We start from the raw sequence: 26,575 nt of genomic DNA on the forward strand, positions 1-26,575 counted from the left end.
TATTCCTTTCCAGCCAATCGGAAACGTTCTTCAAATGCCACTCTCTGAGATGCGCTGGCTCCCGGGAAGCTGGCTTCACTTCCGGGCGGCCGCGCGGAGCGGCTACGCCTGTTGCCATAGCGACCATTTTACGTTAACTGGTTTATAGCTTTCGGTGGCTGCGGGAACAACTCGTTCTTCTTCCATTTCCTCTCGGCTCCCAGTGGCCTAAAGGCCTTCCAGGCTTCGGGGTCTGTTCTAGGGTTCCGCGGCGCCTCGCGGGGGCGGCATGTCTGCGGAAGAAGAGGACGAGGTGGAATGGGTGGTGGAGAGCATCGCCGGATTCCTGCGGGGCCCGGACTGGACCATCCCCATCTTGGACTTTGTGGAGCAGAAATGTGAAGGTAAAATCCAGAGCCCAAACCGTCAATCCTTTCTCACCTCTCTCACCCAGCTGTCGGCAGAGAGGTGGTCACCATAAACTACCTCTCATCTCCTTGGTTTCCACTCCTGTCGGCCAAGTTTAGAGCTGGTTTTTAAGGTGTATTGCTGTCACAGTGCCAGTCTTTTCCTTTTCGGAGATGAAAATGGGGACCGAGACCCTCCTCCTTCTGGGTCCATCCGAAAAACTTTAGACTTTAATCCTGTGTTGGGTCTTTCACCCTTTCCTGCACCTTTCTGCCCTAGGCAGGTGGCACTGTTTGGGTGGGCTTCTTCAACAACTTCCCCAGTGACTTGGAAGGAGAGACGTCAGTTTACCTCTGAGTTCCTTCTGATCCCAACAGTTGATCTAAAAATGGAGCGGCGGGGGACGCGGGAATGTGATTACTCCAGCAGGCCCAGAGCCGGTGATCCTGGTGGCCTTTATTCCTTTTTTTGAGCTGACTCTCAGCTATACCAAAAATGGGAAGGGTTGGGTAATCTAACAAATGAGGTATGTAAACGTGACATTATATACCCTGCGAGGGAAGAGCACCTACAGGTTCTGATCACGCTTAGAGTTAGGCATTCAGTTCTTGGAGACAAATTGGAGCCCATCACGGGAAAGGAACCAGAAACGATGTCATATGAATAATTCCCAACTGTTATTGTGGTTGTTTAGCCGGGCAAGACTTAAGCGTAGTGATGTCCATTAATCGTTTAAACATGTCTTACATTGGAGGGATTAGACTTGGTTTGTAAGGTTCAATGAGATAGAACTAGGATCAGTGGATGCAAGCTACAGGGAAACAAATTTCGGTGAAGGAAGTACTTCGTAACTGAATGTATCTCAGATGAATTAGCCTGCCTCAGAAAGTAATAAGTTCTCCAGGCCCTAGCAGTGTTTGAATGAATCTGACAAGAACTTAATGGAGTTATAATAGAAGAGAATTCAACTATCAAATGGCTGGTTATCCTGGATGATCTTTTAAGAGTCCTTTCAACCCTAAGATTCTATGAATCTGGTAAAGATGAAGTTTACTTTGACCACCGAATCTTCTCATTACATTCTTATTGCCGTAAGCAAAATTCATATAGTATTTATTAAGTAGCGTTCTTACAGATAATTTTTAAGAAATTCAAAATAACTTTTATTTATGCTCTTTTTAAAAATTAAAAATGCTATTATGAGACTGATGAAGCATGTGGTATTCTGACCTCCTTGAGGAGAAAAAAAAATTTTGTTACCTTTTGATTCCTCTTATCCCACAGAGACTAACTGCTGAAATGGAAAAAAAAAATAATAAAGCTTTGTTCTTTTTATCCCCAAATGCCAAAGTTGCTGCATCTCAGTTATAACACACTTGCTTGTGTAATTTTATAGGAAAACAGTAATCCTCAGCTTTATAAACATTACTGTAGTAATTTGGCTTTAAAATTAACTGAAAGCAGCTTAAATAGCTGCTGTATTGCATGTATACCCAGTGTTGCATAGAGCAGGAGAAAGGGAAGTAACAGCCCAGTGATACTTGAAATAACAGTGCTTATACTTCACTGACTGGGTTATCAATGTGCTATTCTCTGCCTCAGATGATTTAAACATTAGTTTTGTACAACTTTGTAATATAAGCGTTTATTTCAACATTTATCAAGTGTCCTTGAGCCAGAAGCTGAGGATAGAAAGTTGAATAAAACAAATCCTTGTGCTTGAGAGTTTTTAATTTGGTGGGAAAGACAGGCAGGTAAATGAAATTTAAATATAAAGTGGCAGGCATTATAATAATGTTAGGCTGTATATTGTAAGAGTTCAGAGGAAGAAGACTAGCCAGGCTAGGGGTTGGGTGTGGGTAGTAGATCATGTGCCACTTGCAATGTTTTGAAGAATGGTTGGGAGAAGAGGGATTGGTAAAGGCAAAAAGATCTAAGAAGAGCTTGAGCAAAGGCATGGGGCTTGAAAGCATCTTGTCTGTTACATTTGGTGGTATTCCAAGTAACTGTGTATTGTTAAGAGTGCAAAATTTGGGTTTTGGAGTGGTGAGAGATGAGACTTGGGGTCCAATCTTGCAGGGTTTTGTCTGGCCTTCTAAGGATTTTATACTTATTCTTTAGGCAAAGAGCTCTTCTCATTGAAGAGCTTTAAATAGAAAATTACATAAGTTGGTCTTGTGTTTTAGAAAGATCATTCAGGAGGAATTTTTTAAAAAGAGGGTTAATTGTTTACAATTCATGAATTTGTTCTGTTTCACTAATCAAATTGTAGCTTCTTGAGGGAATATGTATCTTTCCAATCTGCATTGTTTCACACATATGGTCATTTAGTAAATATTCATTTTGGTTTTATTTATTTTAATTTCATTATTGACTTATATATAACAAAAAAATCCTAGTCACTTTCACCGGCAAAATGATCTGGAACCTGTTATAAAAGGAATTAATGTTTAAAAACTATTAACAGTAATATTCCATTTAAAGTTTATAAAGAAATTATTGCCTTATATTATTGATTGAAAAGTAGGAAATTAGTGTTTGTCTTCTATATGAAATAGATCTTAGGTAGGAAAAAAACTTGTTTACAACTAACACTATATATATATGTATATATATGTGTGTGTGTATATATATACATATATATGTATATATATGTGTGTGTGTGTATATATATATATAATTTTTTTTTAACCCAAGAATTCGAAACTAAAGAGCTGGTTTATATGAATGAGAGTGTTTCTTCTATTCTTCTTTGTCTCTTCTGTTTGTAAGATGTAAGGGGTGGACTTTCATATTTGCATTAATGAAATGATTTGTTTTTCACACTATGCAATATTTTTCTCTTAAATTTAGTTTTTGATGATGAAGAAGAAAGCAAATTGACCTATACAGAGATTCATCAAGAATACAAAGAACTAGTGAGTATTTTTAAAGCTGATTTTAAAAGGCAATTCAAATAATATTAATTATAGCTTTTCTAAATTAAAAAAATTGATTTTTCCATTAAAATTCTTTAATTAAAAAAATCCAGTCTACCCTAATTGTACTAACAATTGCATCAGGCTGCAAGGGTTCTCTGTGCATCTCGTCCTTAATAACTCTAGAATGGATTTAGGATGGCCATTTTAAGGGATCTTCCATCTGATCTTTAAATTTTATTCTTGCTCTTATTCTTCTGTTAATGCATCCAGTGAAGGGCTAATTATTAATTTAGTCATGTTGTTTTGAGATTTTAAAAAATGCCTCTGGGTAGCCAAAGAGTTATATCAAACTTTATAATTTTGACTTCAGTTATTTCTAGTTGAGGAAAGAAACTTTCCCTTGATTCTCTGCAAAAATTTTTATTTTTTGTTGTTTGTTTTTTCTGTGAAAGACATTGTCACTGCCAGGTAATTAATTTTATGTAGATTAATAATTGCAAACAAGCAATTGATTATACTTTTATAAACTCAATATAAAAACTCATTTGGAATTTTTCTGTGTACATTATAAAAGTTAAACTTTCTCTTTTTAGGTTGAAAAGCTGTTAGAAAGTTACCTTAAAGAAATTGGAATTAATGAAGATCAGTTTCAAGAAGCATGCACTTCTCCTCTTGCAAAGACCCATACATCACAGGTTTTTGCTTTTGTGTTATTCTCCTAATACATAGTTTTAACAAAAATGGACCAGGGTTTCACTCAAATTTGCTATTTTTGATTGTCAAAGTATAATATTCTAGATATTGTAGGAGCGAAGGCCGATTTATCACATGTTCTTTTTTTATAATTACCTTGAGAAATGATAATTTGAGGCATTAATGAACTGATGCTATTAACAAAGAAACTTTCTGAACTCATAAATATAGTAGATCACAGGCTTTATCCAAACTAGTGTTTTATTTGTATAGATCTCAGACATTTTTGGAGTTGCCCCTTTTTTAATCTTAGGAGATCCACAGTACACAGTACACAGTTCCTGGGGCTTCCTTCTCTTGGTACTAATTTTATTGTTTCATTAGTTCCTCAGTGCTGGATTGAAGGTATTATGCATATTTTTAACTAATATTTACTGAGGGCTCGTGCTAGTTGCTATTTTAGGCATTTGACATGTATTATCTCATTTAATCTTCCCACCAGCCCTTAAGAAATTGGTACTATTTTACTTCCATTTAACATGAGGAAACTAGTGCACAGATATATTAAGCAACTAGTGCAAAGTCCACAGCTAAGTAGATAGTAGAGCTGGAGTACCAGCCCAGCACTCCAACTGACAGCCCTTGCTCAGAGGTTGAGCTTAGGAATATGTTACTACCACCCAATTAGCTTCCCAGGAGGTTGCTTTAGCTTTTCATCTTCTACCAAACTATAATTCCTTCATTAGATGATAGTGAGGATTGTCTATGATGTGACCCCAAATTATATGTTCAGTCTTCTCCTGCTTTAGTTCTCCAATACATTATGTACTGTGGTCATTCCAGGTCACTTGCTCCTGTAAGCATCCGTGCACCTGCCTTTGCTCATGGTATACCCTTAACCTGGAAGGTTTAGCCTCTACCTCCTTAACCCTTCATCCTTTCCTTACCCAGAGAAATCCTGCTGAAATGCAGCTTTCCTCATCCCTCTAGTCAGACTAGCACTCATTCTACCTCACTGAGCACTTTTACATATTCAATTCAGTTCGATTGCCTTGTATTATAGTTTTTTTACCAATCTGTTTGCTTTAGTAGATATAGATAGTAAGTCCTTTGGGTTCTTTTTAGTATCTTTGCATTCCCAGCATCTAGCACAGAGATGAGAACTTAGTTCCTAGCAGAAAGTTAGTTTAAATCATCTTATTGTGGCCTAGAAGAGATTGCTTTGACTACTGTTTAATTCAGCACTTCTTTCTACAGTTCTTTGCACAACTTCTGTTCATTTAATGGTCACCTGTCATTCTAGAGATAGAAAATCTTTAATATAACATGACATTTACAAAAAATTTAAATGTTATTGGTATGCCCACAGTAATGTAAACAAACATCTGATTTTATTAGTTAATAATTCTATAAAGCAAAAGTTGTTTTATAGTTTACCAATAGCTTTTATTCTTCTGTGTGTACCATAGTTTTAGTTTAAGGAATAATAATAGGCATTATTTTCTTATTTTCAGTTGAATAGGAAGAATTTATTGAAAATCATTAACTAGTACTTAAATGTCTTTTAAGACATTGATATTTATTTTCCTTGTTTTTCAGGAATATTTTCTGTTGTGATTAATATTTATCAGTCTCTTAATTAAGCCATTATGAATGAATCTGAATTTCTTTGTGAAAAAAGATATTCACAGTAACAGTAGACACATTCATCTTTTGTTTGCATTATCAGAATAATGTTAAATTATTTGTGAATGAAGATGTTCAGAATTTAAAATACTGTTTTCAGATCGAGAGTAACACATCTTTCTCTTTTGTTCTATTATACAACACCTTTTGATTTGGAGTTGATGAGAGTGCAACCTTGTTACGTACAAGGGGGCAAGCCTTTTGGCGCAGACAGATCTGGATTTGAGTCCTAGATCTTTCATCTACCATGGACAAAGTCGTTTTAGTTTTCCTTTCTTATCCATTCTGATTCTCAGTTTCTACATTTATAAAATAGGCATAGTATTTACTTTGAAAGATTTTTGTGATTTTTAAGTGATAATGTTCCTAAATATTCATAAAGCATTTAGCACAATACCTGACACATATAAGGTGGTCTATAAATGGAAGCACCTCTTAAATAATGGTAGCTATTTTGGTGGTTGATTAGCAGGGTGCTAATTAGGCCAGGGTCATGTATTCAATCCCCATGTGGACTAGTTAGCTTTATTCTCTTCTGGAGCACTCTTTGCCCCAGATACTGATAGCAAAATAAATCAGTGCAAGGCCATAACTATTACCAGAAAACAGCCCAAAGCATGTCATTTACTGCTTTACAGCAATAATCTAATCTTTATAAATGAAGATCAGAATGCTGATTCCATTATGCTGATATAGGGATACCTAAGAATGAATTTAAGAAACCAATTGTCCAGGGTAACTTAGGAAGTAGTTTTTATTTTGTTTTGGTCTGATTTTGATTTTTTTTTATTTTCTGAGGAGGGGGTAGGTAATTAGGTTTATAAATTTTTTAAAATGTATTAATGGAGGTACTGAGGATTGAACCAGGACCTTGTGCATGCTAAGCACACGCTCTACCACTGAGCTGTACGCTCCCCCCATGATTTTGAATTTTTAAAATAGCAACCAGTTCCCCTCTCATTGAATTATGCTGCTAAAGCCAACTTGCAAAATTCTTTTCGCCTGGTTTGGTCATCATTAGCCCTAGACCCCACTGGTTCTGGCATACTTTTTGTATATTAAAATCAGCAGGAGTAGCAAGGAATGCAACAGTTGAAGAACTTTAGTTTAAAAGCAACAACGAACTTTTTAAGAGCATGTTTTAAGAACAGTATATGTGTGGTTTCTCAAAATGTGCTTGTGAATTAGAATGTCCTTCTAAAGAGTTCAGATAAATATAATAAATACTGATATATTTATTAGTTCAGTTGTGTTCAGTTGATTTTATAATTCTTTTAAGGCTACTTCTTTGACCCATGTGCTGCCTTAAAGTGTGTTGCTTAATCTCTAAATATTTTAGGTTTTTCTAGTTATCTTCTGTTACTGTTTCTAGTTTAATTCTGTTAGGGTCTGAGAGTATACTTTGTATGATTCCTGTTCTTTTAAATTTACTGAGGTGTGTTTTATGGCCCAGAATGTTGTCTTATTTTGGTGACTGTTCCATGTGTACTTTGAGAAGAATGTATATTTTTCTGTTGTTGGAGAAATGTCAATTTGATCTGGGTGATTGAAGGTGCTAGTCAGTTGAACTATGTCCTTACTGATTTTCTGCCCGCTGAATCTTTCCATTACTGAAGCTTCTAACTATATAGTGAACTCATCTATTTCTCCTTTTGGTTCTGTCTATTAATGGAGCAGTGTAAAAGTTTGGAATCACTTGTACTTTTCGAAACTATGGTGTGATTAACTCTAAGCAGAGATAATAACTTTAGGCTAAGTGTGAACATGTGTGGATGTTTTTAAAACTCATCTAAGTCAGATTCTGTAAGACTCAATGCTCATGTTTTTGTTAATGTGCTTTTCTCAAACATAGATAACATGTTTGCGTTACCTCATAGTCTTCTTTCAAAGTAGTTTTCCATTTCAATTAATTTAAAGGATACTTAAGATTATTGTTTTTAAACCACTTGCTAGCTTTTTGGAGTAACTCTTGTATTTAGTTCCTCTAACTGCCCGTATTGGAAACTCCTAGGAAAGCGGGGGTTCATTTCCTTGGACCAGAAGAGACCAACTGCTGTAAAGTTTTAGGTTTAGCACACCAGTTTGATGTTTAACCAGCCTCAAAAAAGCCAGTTACTTTTATAGGACTTTTCAATTTAAAAAGTGCTTTCTCACATTGTTTAATTCCGTCATCCAGCCAGAAAGTTACTACTGTATTTCCTGTATTCTAAAGTGGAAAGTTTTCATCGTATCTCTGAAATGGGAATGCATATTATCATTGATGACATGTTATAATTTAATTAGCAGGGTTTTTTCCTTATCAGTACATGAAATAATGTTTTATTTTGCTGATCTATGGAGTTTTAGAATCAACAAAATACTGTATTACTATTACTATTATTTTACTAATTTGCAGGTGAAGAAACTGATGCCCAGAAGACTAAGTGATACGTGTGATAATCACACAGCTGGTGCTTGGTTAAGCTGGAAGTAGGCTTTGATTTTAAGGGCTAATTTTTCCCCCCACAGTATATCAATGGTTTTTGAACTTTAATGCTGTAAGAATTATCTGGGGAGAAATTGACACTACGTTGTAAACTGACTATACTTCAATAAAAATACTAAAAAAAAAAAAAAAAAGAATTATCTAGGGAGATATATGGGCACCCATCCTCCAGAAATTTAGATTAATTATGTCTAGGGCAGGGCTCAGGAATATGCATTTCTTTCCTGCATTTCTTTGATGGGTCAAGAACACACTCTGAGAAGCTCTACAGTATAACTGACTTGCTGATAGCTCTAGTTGACACACTGCCATCAACAGCAGTGCTCTTCAGGTGTTTATTAGTGATGAGGAGAGCACTTGATTTTACTAATACAAAATCTAAGAAGGCCCAGAACGAAGTTATGTGGTGGTGTAATCCCATAAAGGGGCCCTGCCAAACCAGACATAACTACTCTATTTCAGAGGCTGCCTACAATCGTTGTCAGTACTGGACTCTGGGCTGCAACTTTCAGTTAAAGACAGGTGAAGTCTATTTGTCATTCCCTGCCTTGGGTGTTTTGAACAGTATATTTGAATTTAAGGGAAAAGAAGCTTTCCATCATTTTTTCCTACTTTAAAGACTGTTAGAATAAAATCTTAAAATTGTCTTTTTGAGTCATCTAGTCATGAATAATAATGCAGCATTCTTGAATTAATGAATCTTTTGCAATGGAAATGATTTGAGTATGTGGGAAATAGATTTAAAACTTGAATCTTCATTTAACTTCCAGACTTCTTTCCACAGGCCATTTTGCAACCTGTGTTGGCAGCAGAAGATTTTACTATCTTTAAGGCAATGATGGTCCAGAAAAACATTGAAATGCAGCTGCAAGCCATTCGAATAATTCAAGAGAGAAATGGTAAAATACTGAGTTTAGAAATCCAAGTGCTAAATGCATTTTTTTGGTGGCAGTTTTGACTATTCTGGTTCTAGTATGATCTTTAACATAGCTGCCTTGTATAAATTTATTTTTAAGTTTGAAAGTCTATGGATGACTTAAGAGATATTAGAGTGCAAATGTCCTGATCATTGTTGTTTGACGTCTCAAAGAAAGCAGCCCAGAATTTGATTTAATGTTTTAGATTTCGGAGAACTTGATTTTCCTGCCTAGCCATTGTGTTTATGAAATTCATTATTTTTGAGTGGTCACAGTTACAATTTCTGTTGCGAGAAGGTGGTTATTTTTCTCCTGGCTTATTTTTAGGACCTTTGTAGTAGACAGTGGCCCTCAAACTTCAGTGAGCACTGGAAGCAGTTGAAGGGCTTGTTGTAACACATATGGCTGTCGCCCAGTTTCTGATCCAGTAGTCTAAACCTTTGCATTTTAATGAGTCCCTAGCTGCTAGTCCTGGGACGGAGTGAGAACCGCTGTTCTAGGGCAACGGGCAGGTAGGATAGCGCCACCATCTGGTGGAAGAGAAAACAACAGCCAAAGCTCTAATAACCCATCTTGGCTTTGTCTTTTCCCTTATTCTGTGCCTAAACTCAGTTTCTTTCTAGCTCTTACTGCTTTGGTTCCCTTCTTGTGTACTTGAACTATATTTCACACCTTGACTCAAAACATCCGAGTTCCTAACCATACTTTTTGTTACTGTACTGTCTGGTTTTCAACCCAGATTCTTTTCTTGGTTGCACCTTTATGACTCTGGTAATCTTTATACCTATGTGTTCCTTTGCTCAATAGATTGCCACTAATGTTCTTTACAACGCCTATGTACTCTCTAATGGTTTGACAGCAGGGCCTTTTCTTTGATTGTTTCTTGAAGATAATGAGAGCTATAGTTTAGTTGTACTGTTTGCTTTTAAGGGTCTGGAACATGTGACAATAGGGCTTCTGTTGTTACAGGGCAAACGTTAACATGCTGCAGGGCCCTTGTGAATTCTCTTCTCATTTGTCTGATATGAGTAGAGACTCTGTCCCTTAGAGCCAACCACCATCCTAACTATTCCCTAAAATCCTAAAATGCTTTTCACAACAGGTTAGAGAGCTGCTGTCTGTGGGTAGGAAATAACACCACCCTAACTCTGAATGACGCCTGGCACTGTGCTATTGCTTTGGTGTAAATAAGCTTGGAAAACAGTCTCTCTTTGTTCTTTTACTGTGGTTTACTTCATAAAAATCCTTTTCTCTTGCGTTTCCTGAAACTATGCTTTATTCTGATGTATAAGATAGAGAATTTGAATAATTATTTTGTGTTATTTAAGATTGCTTTGGGGGGATCAGTTTTGATAAAAGAAATAGTGAACTTGATATTGACAGTCTAGTTTTCAGTTTGGAATAAATTGGTAAACTCATTTAAATTTCAATAAAAAGGGAACAGATACATATAACTAGTATCAGCTGGGTGCCTCAGGCTGCCATTGGCAGAATACCTCAAAGAAAATGGCCTAAGCAATAAGAAATTGTCATCTCACAGAACAAGAGGTTCAGGGGAAGGAAAGGAAGAAAGACAGGTTCATGGCTGGTTAATTTGATGGTTCAGTGATGTTATCAAGGGCCCTGACACTTTCCATCTTTATACTCTGCCATTCTCAGGATCTTCTGTCATGATCACTCTCTGCATTGAATGTAGACTCAACAGTGTCTCATGATGAAAAGGGCTGTTTCTTCCTACACATCTTTTTTTGCTAGCAAGACAGCACTTTCATGGAAGCCCCCCAGGAGTTTTCCCTTCAGGTCCTATTGATTCGATTGGGGTCACATGCCCTCTGGCAGGGGAATGAAGACCGTTATGATCGGCTTGAAGCGTGAATCACTTTTGTAAGGTGGGGTAGGGCCCCTAAGTACTTGCTGCTTGATAACTGCATACACATGGATTATATTTGCAGGGGAGGACGAGGGGAATGATGTGGCTGCTGTCAAACCACAGGGTGGGACAGTTTGCTTATATTTAAATATAAACTAATACTTGATTTCTGCCATGGAATTTTTAATACTTGTATTTAAGATTTTTGCTTAATGTAAATGCAGGGAATAGTACCTTAAAGCAATGTTGACTGTACTCAAAACTGCAGACCTTTTGAAAATTGTCTTTCTGTGAGAAAAATTCAAAGGTTCTTTGGATTCTTGGTTGTATCTTATCAAAGATTTTGGGGAAAATGCAAATCAGAACATTATTTTGATGGTTTTGAAGTATTGTGTACTGTTAGTTTTACTTACTTTTTAAAATTTTCCTTAGGTTAATAGAATACTAGTTGTATAGTTTTTACTGAGCAAAAATGCACTTAACATCAATGGGTTGTATAGATGTCAGTTTTGTGGTTGTGATACTGTACTATAGTTTTGTAAAATGTAACCATTGGGGGAAACTGAAAAGTGTATAGCATCTCTGTATTATTTCTTACAACTGCATGCGAATCTGCAATTATTTTAAAATAAAAAGTTGAATTAAAAATGCATTTAAACATCCAGGGAATTAGAATAATAAAGCTACTTTAATTTAAAGAAGACCCAAAATCCCGTAGTCATATGTGAGTAAAGAAGTGGAAGGTAAAAATTGAGAGACATGCTGTTAATGTTTTGGGAGTATAATAATTATAGATAAAAACAGAACACTTATTACCGGTCTACCTGCTTATCAAAGGAAGATATAGGTAATAAAGTAAATGAAACCAATACTTAAAATTACTTGCCCTGAATTATTTGTCTTGAGCCAAAGTTGGTATTGCCCTGGTTTATAGTTATTAGCCCAATATCTTAGTAGAAGCTCTGAGAGCAGAGATTGTTTTATTCATTTTTATATTCCCCTTAAGTGCTTAGCATCATGCTTTTTTGCATGTAGTAAGCAGGGCTTTTAGTAGTATTTGTTGTAGTGTGACTGAAGAATATTAACATGCTGTTTCAATTAACAGAGTATTTCATATTTTGTTTTGTAAACTTTTCTCATTTAAGGGATACTTTTGAGAGCATAATTTCATGATTAGGAGCTTAATGATTTCAGTGGTGTATCCTGTGTAGTATATGATTATGAAAGATAATAGCTTATATTAATTTTTATTGCCATATAATATTACTGTTATTTTAAATAGGCAATACAAATAATTACCAAGAGACACTTCTAGGTAACATTATGTTTTTTGGGTGGGACTGTGTCCCTGAAATAAGAAAAAAATCAAAAGACCATAGTTAAAAAGATAATAGCTTAGAACATTCTTTAAGTGATAGATCTTATTTAACTAATTTGTACTTCTTGATGAACTAGAATAATGAGAAATAAATGTTTTCAATTGGAGTTGATATTCTGTGTGGTCTTTGGTTTTGAACAGGTGTATTACCTGACTGCTTAACGGGTGGTTCTGATGTGGTCAGTGACCTTGAACAGGAAGAGATGAAAATCCTGAGGGAAGTTCTTAGGTATCTTTCTCAATTATTTCTTGAATGAATTATTAGTAATATTGTAATATGATCTGTATATATGCTTTTTACCCCCAAAATACTGTGAGCTATTAAATAATCTAAATTCTCTCCTAAAAACTATGAAAATGATTTATCATTTTACTTGTTAATTACTTTATATATATTACATTTCTTAATAGACAGAAAAAATTGTTTTCAGATGACTCATACCAGATCAGCCCAGATGGGAGGGTTTTCGTCCACTTCCATCATGGGGGTAGGAAACTAGCCATCAATGGGAACAAGACGCAGTAGACCCAGCCATCTGCCTGGAAAAGGGTGGAGTGGCCTGAGCTGAGCAGGAAACTCTATGGCTTCTGGATCTCAGTATTAGAGGACGCTCATGCCAGGTGTCTCACAGTAGGAGGCTGGACATCCAGCTCCACAGAACAAATAGCTGACTGGGTGGCAGGTAACCTGCAAGAGGACAGTGGGAGGTGCCTATCCCAGATGACTGTTGTGCTGGTCCCTCTCCTGACTCAGTTGCATGATTCTCAGCCAAATTCCTGGCATGGGGTGTGCAGCTCATTAAAGGGGAATTTGTTTTTTCTAGGGCCTGTTGCCTCCTGACCCCTATGGGAGTTTTGGAAGGGAGGGGCAATTGCAGCACCTGATTGAATCTGTGGGAATATACATTTAGGTTTAGGACTAAAGGATACCTGCAGCTACTCTGTCCCATGCAGAGTGGGGCCTTGGGCTTTGGGCGCCCTTCCTCTCCATCTGTCACCACATGCATGACCGTCTTCCAGCATCCTGCGGTCCTCCCACCTACCCGCGGTCCTCCCATCTACCCACCTTGTCCTCAGTTCTGGAGCAAAAGGGAGGACAGGCAAGATGGTGGTTTAGGAGAATGGGCCTAGTGGGGAACTATGGAAGGAGCTCTAGGACTTAGTGCTTAATTTCAGGGGACTTGAGTGGTTGTGGGGAGGGAGGCAAGTATGTGGGTTATCCTCCTTTCCACGGCAGGGTCATATGGGAGCCTGAGACAACATAGAATGCTTTGAGTTTACACGTTTGAAGAGTTAAGGCTATTCAGTAGTGGGTTTAGAGGACTGGTAAAGTTTGACTTACACTGGTTGCTTCTGTTGGTTGATTGGTGGTTTGAAAATTGATCAACATTGTACTGTTAGATTTTACAAAAGCTGACAGGGCTTTGGCATAATGGCATCAGGAGAGCCTTGTGGTAGCTCAGATGACATGGAAAAACTAGAACGAGGGGAGAAGTGGATCTTATCAGGAGAAGTGTTACTGATCTGTGTAAAGAAAGAGCTCACAGTATATTAATGGGATTTGCCGTTCAGATTGGGTTTGGGATTTCAAACCTGTTGGTCTTTGTTCAGCTAGGGGTCATTCACATTGTCAGAGGAAATAGGTAAACCCATATTTTATGTGACTGACTATATTATGCTGTTTATGCCTATCTCTTTGTTTCTCAGTTGATTGTAAGCTGCTTTAAGCAAAGCTTATTTCCATCCTTGTTTCCAAAATCCCTTGTACGCATTGTAAGCTTACACTAACATGTTGCTTGTTGAATACTTATTCTTTGACCAAAAGAGACATTTTACTTTATTTTTATATATTTCAGAAAATCAAAAGAAGAATATGACCAGGAGGAAGAAAGGAAGAGGAAAAAGCAGGTGCCTGCAAAACATGTTAACAATAGAAGTATTTCATTCCTTTATCCCTTTAGTTTATACCTAGGTTTTGCTATTTAAAGTTTAAGCTTAGGTGGAACTACATAGTTCCTTAGAGTATTCATATTTTCTTAGCAATTCTGAGCACTTATATTTAATTTTATAGCTTTATTCACTTTATAGTTCATCCATGACCTCCTTTTACATTCCCAGTGAAGAATGAGATTATTAACTCCAAAAAACTGTAGTACCATTCATATTTGGGGGAATTCCTTATAGAAATTCCCCTTCATTTTCTGAATAAAAGAAAATTAAAAAATATTTTATTTCCCCACTCCCCTTGGTTTCTTCACTGTTTTGAAACAGCAGTTGCAGTTGCTGCCGAGGGTCCCCTGTACACTTTAACATTGGCAGCTTGAAGCAGAATGATTCAGTTTCACATTTCCTGTGAAAAGCATTCATGCTGTTCTTTCATTAAGAACTGTTTCCATAAAGTGCCTGATCTTTCCTCAGGATAAATTAAAACGTGTATCTGGCTGAGGTGAGGGAAGCTAATATTTACTTTTTCCTCTCCTCTTTCCTAGCTGCCTCTTTTTCCATGTTTTCCCACATCTCCCTGAAGCGAGAGGGAAACCTAATATAAACTAATTCTCAATCACTTGAAAGTCATTTTCCTTTTTTCCCTTCAGTCACCATGATACATTCTTGTATCATTCACTGTCTTTGAAAAGAACCTATTTTACTCCAAGGTACCCAGTGAAGAGCGGAAGAGATGTTTTAGGATTTAGAGAGGATTTATGTATCTTTGAGTAAATCTCCTTTTAGTAAATGGTGATGAAATTCCTAGATATTAATAAAGATTTTTTAAATGTAAAGGTATAGAAAAGAAACCAGTTCAAAACTGCTATCATAAGACAGTAGTATTAACTTTCTGATTTATAAGTAAACTATATTAGGCTTCTTGAATAATAACATGTTTTAGGGGCATTTATTTTTCTAGACTTTGTATTATGGAAATTTTCAAACACACAAAATTAGAGCTGATAATAATAATAATTGTCATGTATCCATCACTCAGCATATAGGGGCTTTTGATTTAGGTATCCAAGAATTGCCTAAAAAGTTATGTGTGATTGAATTTTCATCTGTTTTTAAGGAAAAACGAATTATCAGTTTACTTAGTTCTTTCTGAAATTTAAGTGATTTCTTTGGTTTAAATATAATATCCCATTTTAGAAATGGAAATACAGGCATACCTTAGAGATGTTGTGAGTTCTAGACTACTGCAGTAAAGTGAATATAGCAATGAAATAAGTCATACAAATATTTCATTTCCCACCGCATATAAAGTTATGTTTACAGTGTGCTGTAGTCTGTGCAATAGCATTATGTCTAAAAAAAACAATGTGTATACCTTTATTAAAAGTGATTTTATTGCTAAAAAAATACTAACCATCATCTGAGCCCCCAGTGTTTGTAATCTGTTTGCTGGTGAACAGTTTTCCCTTGATGTTGATGGCTGCTGACTGATCAGATTTTTGCTGAAGGTTGGGGTGGCTGTGGCAGTTTCTTAAATTAAGACAACAATGAAGTTTGCTGCATTATTTGACTCTTCCTTTGATGAACAGTTTCTCTGTAGCATGCAGTGCTGTTTGATTGCATTTTACTTACAGTAGAACTTCTTTCAAAATTGGAGTCAGTTTTCTCAAACCTGGCTGCTGCTTTATCAACTAAATTTATGTAATATTCTAAATCCTTTGTCATTTCAGCAGTCTTTGCAGTATCTTCCCCAGGAGTAGATTCCATCTCAAGAAACCACTTTTTTGCTCATCCATAATAAGCAGCTCCTCATCTGTTCAAGTTTTATCATTAGGGTGTAGCAATTCAAGCACATCTTCAGGCTCTGTTTCTAATTCTGGTTTTCTTGCTATTTTCTCCACATCTGTAATTACTTCCTGCACTGAAGTCTTGACCTCTGCAAGTCATCCATGAGGGTTGGAGTAACTTCTTCCAAACTCCTGTTAATGCTGATATTTTGAACTCTTCCCATGAATCATGAATGTTCTTAACTGTATATAAATGGTGAATCCTTTCCAGAAAGTTTTCAATTGACTTTGTTCAGATCTGTTAGAGGAATCACTATCTGTGGCAGCAATAGCCTTACAGAATGTATTTCTTAAAGAATAAAACTTGAAAGTTGAAATTACTCCTTGATCCATGGTCTGCAGAATGGATCTTGCATTAGCAGACATAAAAATGACATTAATCTTGTATGTCTCCATCAGAGCTCTTGGGTGAACAGGTGTATTATCAGTGACTAGTAATATTTTGAAAGCAATTTTTTTTTTCTGAGGAGTAAGTCTCAACACATAGGCTTAAAATAATCAGTAAACCATGTTGTAAATAGATGTTCGGTCATCTAGGCTTTGTTGTTTCATTAGTAAGGCACAAGCAGAGTAGATTTAGCATAATTCTTGAGGGCTCTATTATAATTTTCAGAATGGTAAATGAGCATGGGCTTCAACTTTAAGTCAGTAGCTGCGTTAGCCCCTAAGAAGAGAGTCAGACTGTTCTTTGGAGCTTTGAACCTGGGTACTGGCTTATCCTTTGTAGCTAATGAAAGTCTTAGATGGTATCTTCTTCCAAGAGAAGGCTGTTTCAACTACATTGAAAATCTATTGTTTAGTTTTGCCACATTCATTAATTATCTTAGCTAGATCTTCTGCATAACTTGCCACAGCTTCTACATCAGCCCTTACTGCCTCACTCTGTACTTTTATGTTACGAAGATGACATCTTTCCTTCAACCTCATGAACCACCTTATGCTTTCTTTAAACTTTTCTTCTGTCGCTTCCTCACCTCTCTCAGCTTTTATAATTGAAGAGAGTTAGAGCCTTTCTCTGGATTAGGCTTTGGTTTGAGAGAACATTGTTGCTGATTTGATTTTCTATCCAAACCACTAAAACTTTCTTCATATCAGCAATAAGGTTGCTTCACTTTCTTGTCATTTGTGCGTTCACTGGAGTAGACTTTTGTGCTGACAACCAGCCAACTGACTACCAGTTGGTGGAGCCATTAAAACACAGCTTTTAATTATTAAGTTTACCGTCTTATATGGGTGTGATTCGTGGTGCCCCAAAACATTTACAGTAGTACATCAAAGATCACTGATCATGATAAAAAATATAATAATGAGAAAGTTTGAAATATTGCTAGAATTACCAAAATGTGATACGGAGACATAAAGTGAGCAAATGCTGTTGGAAAATGGTGCCAGTAGACTTGCTCAATGTCTGTTTGTCACAAACCTTGAATTTGTAAAAAAAAAAAAAAAAAAAAAAAGGCAGTTTCTATGAAGCACAATAAAATGAGATATACCAGTAAACTGAATTGTGGCTGCTTCAGGCGTATCTTGTAGTGATATTATTGTGATTTTATTTTTAGATTATTTTCAGTGAAAAAGCACCAGTGGTTTTATTTCTCTTAGAGTAGGTGTTGGTTTCTTGGTTAAGGTCACGTGAGTAGTAAGAGTGAAGCCTAGGTTTGAACCCACTTCTTAAGTTCAAAGTTCTAACCAAACTAGTTATTCATAGCACTGCATGATTTAAAATGAGAATGTTTACCAACCTCAAAAAATAGAAGATGAATAATGCTGGAAACATCTTAAAAACTTTGGAAAAATAGAATCTGTGATTTATTATCAATATAGTAGTAAATTTTTTAAACTAATGTGTTTGAATTCCTTAAGTAGTGAATTATTCAAAAATAACCTAGAATATTTTTTAATTGTATTATTGATTCCTGAAGTCATCAGAGGCTAAAACAGAAGAGCCCCCAGTGCATGCCAATGAAACTGCAAAAATGAATAATTCCCAGGGGGATGGTGAACATTTTGCACACCCACCCTCAGGTAAGGTTGAAGTATACCGAACTTTCTGAATAATATGAATACATAAACACTGTAAAGAATGTGTTACTTTCTCACACATAATAAACCCTCAAAAACCCTGTGATAGGGTGTTGAATGGCCACTGGTATATAAAGTTCTTTGTAAATTTAGCTAAAGAGGCTGCCTGTAGTTGATACCTAGCTGACAGAGAGGGTCGAGTCCCCAGATTTCTAACTGAAGCCTGAAACCCAGAGCAGTGAAGAAGATCCCTTAAGGGAGCCACCAGCCTTTAGCCATGGCTGTAGCATCCAAGATATGTTCACATGACATTTGGTATTCTCTTCCTTGACCACAATTATATAGTGTTTGTGAGTTAGAAGCTGAACATGGAAAGATAATATTAACTTATTTTCCTAGTGAATTAAAGCACAACTAGGAAATAAGAAATAACCGATTTATCTAGAAGTTTAGTCAGAAACTATTATTGAAACCAAAATTGATGAGCATCTTCATAGGAAATGTTGGTGGATGACCTTGTTCAGTATGTGGCAAATCATTTTCAATGTACACACTCTGATTTCCTTTGTAAGAAAACAGGTAATTCTGAAACAGAACTTGAATTATGATCTTGAATTTAGTTCATTTTTATCATAGATGTCTATGATTTTTAGATAAATGTCTTTTTCTCAATTAAAAAACCCCCCATAACTCTGTGAGGTAGATACAATGATCCTTTTTTTCTTTTATCTTATTTTTTTAAAAACAAATTCAAGGAACTTAAGTGACTTGCCCAAAATCTCTCTTCAATAGTGAAACTGTGACTTACCTTGGTCTTCTGATGCCAAATCATGTGTTCTACACTTCAGAAGAACTTTAACACTTGAGATAGATGGGTTTGATGTTTACCCACTATTTTAAGAACTGTATTCTTAATTTAAGACAATGGGGCATATGAGACAGAAGCAGGTTTATAAAATTACTTTACTTTTTTCTTCCTAGCAAACCTAATCATTTTCTTTTTTAATATTCTGCATTATTGACTAGAATAACCTCATTTGAGGTGAAAGCACCTGCTTTAGATTTGTCTGAGCCCTTTTTACATTTTCTGATCCATATTTAACTTTCTGTTTTATGTAGATCTAAGTATGTATGCTGTTTAAATCTTGTCTTGGACATAACTTGAATATATTTACTTAGTCTAGTTCTTTATGTTAACTATTAAGTGAAACTATAGAAAATTTGATCTTAAACCATATATAAATGAGATATACATTAGTGGCAGAGAACCAATGGCAGATAATTTCAGTAGTAATGATTTTAATTTTTAAAAGCTATTCTGTTAAAAAAAGAGTGTATCTGATATCTCAGGAAATCCCTTCATACAAAGTGATGATGGAAGCCCTTGATGAAGACCTAATTTGGGAGGAATCAATAAGGTGTACTGTGTATTTGGCTTATATGGCAACCTTGTATTACATTATAATGTAGTTCTAATCTTTAGACAAGAATTATATCTTTTTGTAGCTATAGTACCAAACAGCAGGAGCTTGGTGTTTGTCATTATTCATAAGTAACTGTAGTTCAGTCTCCCTGAGGACAGAGACCATATTTCTCACCCAGTGCCTGGCACAATGTAGGCACCAAATCAATTCATGTTGAGTGAATGAATGTGAGAAAAACAAGTATTATTAACACTAGTTCATTTTGGTGAACCTAGGTTAATACTTAATATTTCTTATAATATTCTAACTGGTCTCTATCTAATTACTGCCAGAAGTTAAGGTGCATTTTGCTAATGAACCAGTACAACCTTTGACAAGAAAGCTGGAAATGTTACCTGAAACTTCCTCTCTTCCACAAAAAGGCCTAAAGATTCCTGGCTTCGAACACACAAGCATTGAAGGACCAATAGCAGTAAGTAAAAAACGTTACTTCTCAGGAACTATGAGCAAAATGACAAAGTACTCAACAATGTTAAGCAGCCACACACGCTTGTCTTTGTTACAGTCTTGAACTCAAACTTCTAATTGAATCAATGGATATCTGTGCCACTTGTTATGCAGACTTGAATTTAAATAGTTTCTTCTCTTTTTTGAGCTAGAATTTATCAACACTTGGAACAGAAGAGCTCCGGCAGCGAGAACACTATCTCAAGCAGAAGAGAGATAAGTTGATGTCCATGAGAAAGGATATAAGGACTAAGCAGATTCAAAATTCGGAGCAGAAGGGAAAATCTGCTGAGGAGGTAGAGGTATGGCCAGCTCTAGTATGTCAAAATTTGCAAATCTACAGGTGGAATTCTCCAAATCAGAATATGTGCAAGAAAGCCTCGCTCACTCATGAACGTTGCTCTTGTAGCTCCATTCATACTAACCTATTAGTGTGGCACCTGCTAAGTCTTTTTCTAGGCAGTGCGATGGTTGTGATGAGGATTTTGTGAGGTCAAAATGATAGCAGTTTTGATTCTTTACTTGCTCTGCTCTGAGCACTTAAGTGTCAGCAGTCTCTTTTATCTGAGTCTTTTGAAATACTATATCATAGAGCAGTATCAGTACCCTGGCCACCACCTCTAAGAGGCTTCCCAAGAAGAGATTTTTACAAAGAAGAGAGCTAGGAATCATAGTCCATGTGTGGTTTCTTTTTGAAAAGTTTACTGAATGCTCTAACATTTGTTCAAGGCAGTATGTTGGGAATTTTAGACGAATGAACCCATTTTATACTGTAGCCAATTTTTTTTCTTTTTTTTTTTTTTTAAGGAAATGACAGAGAAACCAGAAATGACAGCAGAGGAGAAGCAAACATTACTAAAGAGGAGATTGCTTGCAGAGAAACTTAAAGAAGAGGTTATTAATAAGTAATTTTAAAAATAATTTAGCAAGACCGAAGTTCAAAATTTCTTAAAAATAAATTATTTAATCCTTAAACCAAGCCTGTTAGTTTCAAATACTTGTGTTTGTAAGTGTAGATATAAGCTCGTTTTTACTATTTTATTAAACATAGATAATTGGCGGTGGGGAGGGCAGTTACTTTTGCTGACCAGTTCAGTACAAATTTCTGAATAATGTTCTCTCTTGGAGAAGCTATAGAAAGCTAATTGATAGTGCATTCATTCATTGTTTGCGCTAAGCATTGTGATAGGTACTAAGGATATAGTAGTCAAGTAGATTGACAGGGTCCCTGCTTTCATTGGGCTAGTGAAGAGCAAAGTGTTAGAAGGGAACAGTGAGGTGTTTGTTATAGGCAGGGTCTTACAGCTATCAGTATGGCTGATGTACATACAGAATGAGGGGAGAGGGTTAGCATGTGGAATTGGAGATACGTGTGGTACTGATTTGCAAGGCCTGTAGGGAATGTGAGAGTTTTAAAAATTTTCTAATGGCAGTAGGAAGTCACTGAAAAGCTTTAAAGCGGGGAAGTTAACATGATCAAAATTTTCATTTTAAAAAGATGTGTGGCTGCTGTATGGAGACTACTGGGTGAGTTAGAGTAGTTGTGGGTGAACAGGTATAAATCAATCTAATGAAAAGAACAGTTATTTTGCGCACTGGTAAGATATATTTTAGCATCCTACATTTGAGGGAGGAACAAACAGGACTTTGAAAATAGATGTGGGGGATGTTAAATTACTCCATTACTCTTTCCAGAAATGCTACCATTAAAACAGATAAGGAACAGTCACCTGAGTCCATTGAGGGGAATACTGCCATGGGTGTAGGTCTTTTGTATATAAGGTGATTTTGGATGGTTTTCTGTAGTCCATTTACTAAAAGGTAACCAGAATTGGAAAGAAAACTTCCTGTTGTGTCATCCCATAAGCACCCTCTTTTCTAGCTATGGACCATTTCTGAGTTTTAAGTTATAATTATCTCCTTATACTTACAGTTATACAAAGTTACTTTAGTTCCATCTTTCAACCTGAAGAGAAAACCCAGTATTACTTTTATTTGTCATATTTTCATCACTTAGCTGGACAAGAGGAAAAACTAGTGACTAAAACACAGACATCTGTTTCAGATAACTTTTTATTAAAAATAATTTTTATATTGGATACATGTTTACAGATAAAATTTTAAGAAAACCTCAGGCATACAAATGTGGGCTCTGGCTTGCTTCACTGAGTGAAAGATAAAGATAAAAAAATCTTGATCTGCTTGAGGTTAGTCATTCAAGACAGTAGCTAACATGTGGAATGTTGAGTTATTCTTTCAAGGGACATTTTATGTCTTGTTCTCATATCATTGTGGGTGAACATCTGTACCATGAAAAGTTATCCTATAATTCAACAAAACATTCACATTTCTACTATAAGAAAAGGTTCCTATGATGATTATGATTTAAATGTTTAAGACTTGTGGCAGTTCTTGAGAAAGGAAAAATTAAAGGAACTTAGTAAGATACATAAAAATAACACTTCCCACTGAAACTTAAATTACTTAATGAGGAAGAGTCAAGAGTAAATAGGGAAATGCTTTAGGTCGGGGCTTCTTAGATTACAAGAGGAAATTTAATAATAGCTAAGAAGAGTGAAGGGGGCTTGATAAAATTTCCTTGAAAGAAAATGTATTCATATGGTAACTTTACTGATCTTGGTTTAAATTATCCTGAGTCACCTGCCTTTATGAGGTGGAGAGTCTTTTTTCATTGTATGTAACTTTAATCAAAGAGGTGATAATAGCCCCAAGCTGTGATGCTTTGGTGGGGGTTTTATTTGCCTAAGGCACACCTTCTATAAGTAGAGTCAGTGATTTTTAAAGTGCAGTTGACCCTTGTTTGTTTAGAGTGCTTTCATTCAGATTGGTGTATGACAGAGTGGTTTATAATTATCTATGGATAACGTACTGGCTTTTAAAAGACACTTATAAAATGGACATATCTCAAAATGGAATTAAATTTACAACAAACCAAACAAAAGCAACAACCATAGAATTACAGGGTCACATTTTAATTCCTGAATTTTACAGTTCAGCATTAATATCACCACATGTATACAAATGGTGTAAAACAAGTACAGTGGTATTTTTAATACAAAATAAACATCTGTTTTATGGAAAAACTATACTTCATATCTACACAGACAGCCCATCTTTTCCAAACAATAGCCAAAATTAAAATTAACTACAAAATCTCCAAAACAGGGGAAACTGCTTCAGTTTAAGCTATTCCAGGAAAAATGGACCCATAACACATTACAAGGGTGATCTGAAGACTGTAGCTGGAATTACTATTTTTAGTATTTTTTTTCTCCCAATGCATTAAATTGTAGTTTGGGGGACGTTCTTCTCCCTTCAGCATGATCTCAGATCATAGATGAGCAAACTAACATTAAAATATTTACAGTTAACTTGCTGTTCTAAAAATAAAACCTCTTAACTGTTTGCCTCAATTTATTACTTTAAATTCATTTACGTACATGGAATGTGCTTTTATTCTTTAAAAAAAAAGCAGCTTTCATCTTACACCCTTGTTTATTTATGGAAAAGCTTCATGTGCTGCACACTGACTTTGACAAAGAAGTAACTTCTTGGATCAAAATGGCCTCTAGATATTGAATGCCACTTAATTCAGCACTATTCTTTGTATATTATTCTTTATAAATTACATTTGAAAACTTGCCTGCAGCTCTGCAGTGGGAGAAACAACTTTACAAAGAAAGCAGAAAGTGACTTCAAAGTACCTTCCATGAAAGATTGTACTGGTTGGCAGTTAAAACATTCTGTTCAGTCCATTCCCATTTCTAGAATCACTTTGGAATACTACTGTACTGATCCTTTGCATCTGTTATCTCTAAAAGTGCTGATTTTAAAGCTGTATTAACAAAACTGTCCATTTTTAATCCAGCTTGTTTTCATCAAAATACATACTAAAAATTCCTAGTGTAGAAAACTCAGTATGTGCTGTAATACAGGGTGTATTTTCCTCCAACTGCCAATAAGGCTGAATTTTTGTTAAATCTTCAAATAAATGGTCCCACAGCTTAACTTCATTTTTTATGATAGTTGAATTTGCTTTCCATAAAAATTTCTTTTAAAAAGAGGCAACTGATTAAAAGAACAACATGGCCAGCACCATTATACAAGTAATGTTGTTGGGTTTGCAACTTAAGTTTTATAATTGTTTCTAGATTGGAAAACCCCCGGGAGCAACCCTGCATTAATAGTATTTTACCAACTTTGTCCCTCCCTCAAACCGTCCCAAAACCTGAGAGTTTCCTTACTAAGAAGCTATTTCCCAGGTTCTGGTTACTAACCCTTTTTTTTTTTTTTTGACAGCCTAAAAGGCAAACCCCTTAATTACTAGCAAGTGATCAAGTTCCTGGGAAGCCTGTTTCTTTACAGAACTAAATTCTCCTAGCTGATATACTGAGTGTCTTTTGCTACTCCTTGTATATTTATAAGTTCAAGTGAGAAAGCTTTCTGATTCAGATTTTCAGCTCATTGAACAGTTGCAGCATTTTAGAAAGACCACATGTTGAGGGTCTCCAGTAAATATTTTATGAGCCAAGACGAGGTCTTTTCCTGGGAGATGTTTCTTCTTCTTCCTCTTCCTCCTCATCATCTGGATAATCCACTAAACCAACCAAACTTGCCTATTGAAGAATAAAAAAATTTTTTAACATATGTAACTTAAAAAAAAAAGCTTATTAGTACAAATGTAGTCACTTTTATAGATATTAGAAATCAATTTTCTAAACTAACCACACACATCTTTAACAGATATATTTGAATTTGATAAAGGAACTGCTTGAAATTATGAACAGTTGGTGCGTTCAGTCGGTGGCACTCTTAGTTACCCTGAGTTTTTATACTTGGTTCTTGGATTTTTAATGATACCTCACAATTCAATTCAGCAAAATTTCACTGTGTTCAAATAGCTATCTCCAAACAGTAGAACACACAAGGAATCATGAAATCTGGAGCTGGAAGGACCTTGGAGATGAACTAGTTCATTTCTCTAACATTAAACTAGAGAGGACAGCCAGTCAGTGGCAAGAAGTCTCCTTTTATCTCCATTCCCTGTGTATATATTTCATCACTAAGTCACATCATTGTTCTTATTCTGCTTTTGAGGAATAATTTAAAATGGCTGACGGTAACAGACACATGAAATGGTTCCTAAAAACTAATGACTAAAAAATTTAGGGCTAGCTCTCTCTAACCAAAAGAAAAGAAAGGATGAGGTATTTCAGGTGTTGTTAGTAATACACCCCTGTGAAAATCCTCTTAAAGCTCTGGACATTTTATCCAGAAAACTGTAAGTCCTCAGGTTTGCACTGATTTGAGTCAATCCCATGAAATTTATATACATGTCTTACAGGTTAAGAGAGCTACTGTAAACACTGTATCTAGGGAATAAGCAAATACAACCAAATAAGTCATATTTCAAACCTGAGTAGCAGCTTCATACCTAAAGAATGCAAGCATCTGGCATTAACACTTTACCAGAATATAACCAAAACACTGTAGTATTAATCAATGAAGTGCTCTGAGCAGCTAGAAACAAGTTAGCGGAAAGTCTGTGAACCAAATAAAACTTAAATACTTACATGAGAATCCTGCTGCTGCTTTTCAGCTTAATAACACACAATATTAAGTTTGATAAGTAAGAGGCAGTATGGCTAAATTATTAAGAATATATTGACTAGAGTCTGACTGCCTAACTTCAAATTCCAGTGGCACCACTTTTTAGGTGCATGACCTTGGGCAAGTGATTTAACATCTCTATATCTCAGTTTCCTTATCTGTAAAGTTGGTATAACAGTAATATTTAGACATGATTGGACTTTTCTGAATATTAAAAACAAAACATGTAAAGCACATGGCACAGTGCTTGATAAGTAGTTACTATTCAGTGATTGCTATTAGTTGCTATTACTAATATCATTATTATTTGTTATTTGGTTTCTAAATCAAACAAATTGGGTGAGAGGAGGTAGAAGCCATAATTACAGTATAAAAAGGTGCCAGTCTGATATTCACACAGATGAATGCAAGGTATTGAGGAAAGTTTTAATTCTGTTTAGGATTATGTATCATAATGTACAAATATTTCTGTTCCAAATGGTTAAGATTTAAAATAATTTTTTGCATAGGGTTAGGGTCAATAAATATTCTATCTGAAACATTCAGCTCTACAATTTAATCTTTAATTTTACCTCTATTAACTATACATATAAAATCATAAACTTATATTATACATTTAAAAAATCATGTTTACCATATAAAGATTAAAAATACAAAATGTGAAATACTGGAAGTAAAAGGGACTGTAAATCCAGAGATGCACACTGTGAAGAATTTGACAGGTTCCAGACTTTTAATATACAAGTACAAATGTATTGTTTTTAAACAAATATCAGCTTTCAATGTTAGTATACAACATTCTATTTTATTCTTTTAAACTCTAGTATTCCATGGTATGGCTACACCGTCAAAGAGTTAAATTC

At 35.6% G+C, this 26,575-nt stretch overlaps 2 protein-coding genes across 4 annotated transcripts in view; one reads left to right on the top strand and one right to left on the bottom strand.

Annotated features, from left to right (window-relative positions):
- The first annotated feature begins 110 nt into the window (after nt 1–110).
- On the top strand, nt 111–21,060 carry CFAP36 (cilia and flagella associated protein 36). The gene is made up of 10 exons (XM_006174458.3): nt 111–383; nt 3,241–3,305; nt 3,902–4,003; nt 8,957–9,071; nt 12,479–12,566; nt 14,194–14,245; nt 18,051–18,153; nt 19,907–20,046; nt 20,234–20,383; nt 20,889–21,060. The coding sequence occupies exons 1-10, from the start codon at nt 269–271 to the stop codon at nt 20,988–20,990; spliced, it is 1,032 nt and encodes a 343-aa protein (XP_006174520.1). The 5' UTR covers nt 111–268; the 3' UTR covers nt 20,991–21,060.
- Nucleotides 21,061–23,053: 1,993 nt separating this feature from the next.
- Nucleotides 23,054–26,575, bottom strand: part of PPP4R3B (protein phosphatase 4 regulatory subunit 3B) — a 51,269-nt gene continuing 47,747 nt past the window's right edge. For all 3 annotated transcript variants that reach the window (XM_006174461.3, XM_032497584.1, XM_006174460.3), the window contains exon 16: nt 23,054–24,718. In XM_006174461.3, coding sequence (XP_006174523.1) covers nt 24,623–24,718 — 96 coding nt within the window. In that variant the 3' untranslated portion in view covers nt 23,054–24,622. The remainder of the gene's footprint in view (nt 24,719–26,575) is intronic.

The sequence above is a fragment of the Camelus ferus genome, chromosome 15 (genome assembly GCF_009834535.1).
Source record: "Camelus ferus isolate YT-003-E chromosome 15, BCGSAC_Cfer_1.0, whole genome shotgun sequence".
Lineage (NCBI taxonomy): Eukaryota > Metazoa > Chordata > Mammalia > Artiodactyla > Camelidae > Camelus > Camelus ferus.

Bases quoted from the DNA above. Each gene is read 5' to 3' on its own strand.
- CFAP36 (XM_006174458.3), top strand. From the start codon at position 269: ATGTCTGCGGAAGAAGAGGACGAGGTGGAATGGGTGGTGGAGAGCATC. The intron at 384-3,240 runs GTAAAATCCAGA...TCTTAAATTTAG, and splicing joins TGTGGAGCAGAAATGTGAAG to TTTTTGATGATGAAGAAGAA. The intron at 4,004-8,956 runs GTTTTTGCTTTT...TTCTTTCCACAG, and splicing joins CAAAGACCCATACATCACAG to GCCATTTTGCAACCTGTGTT.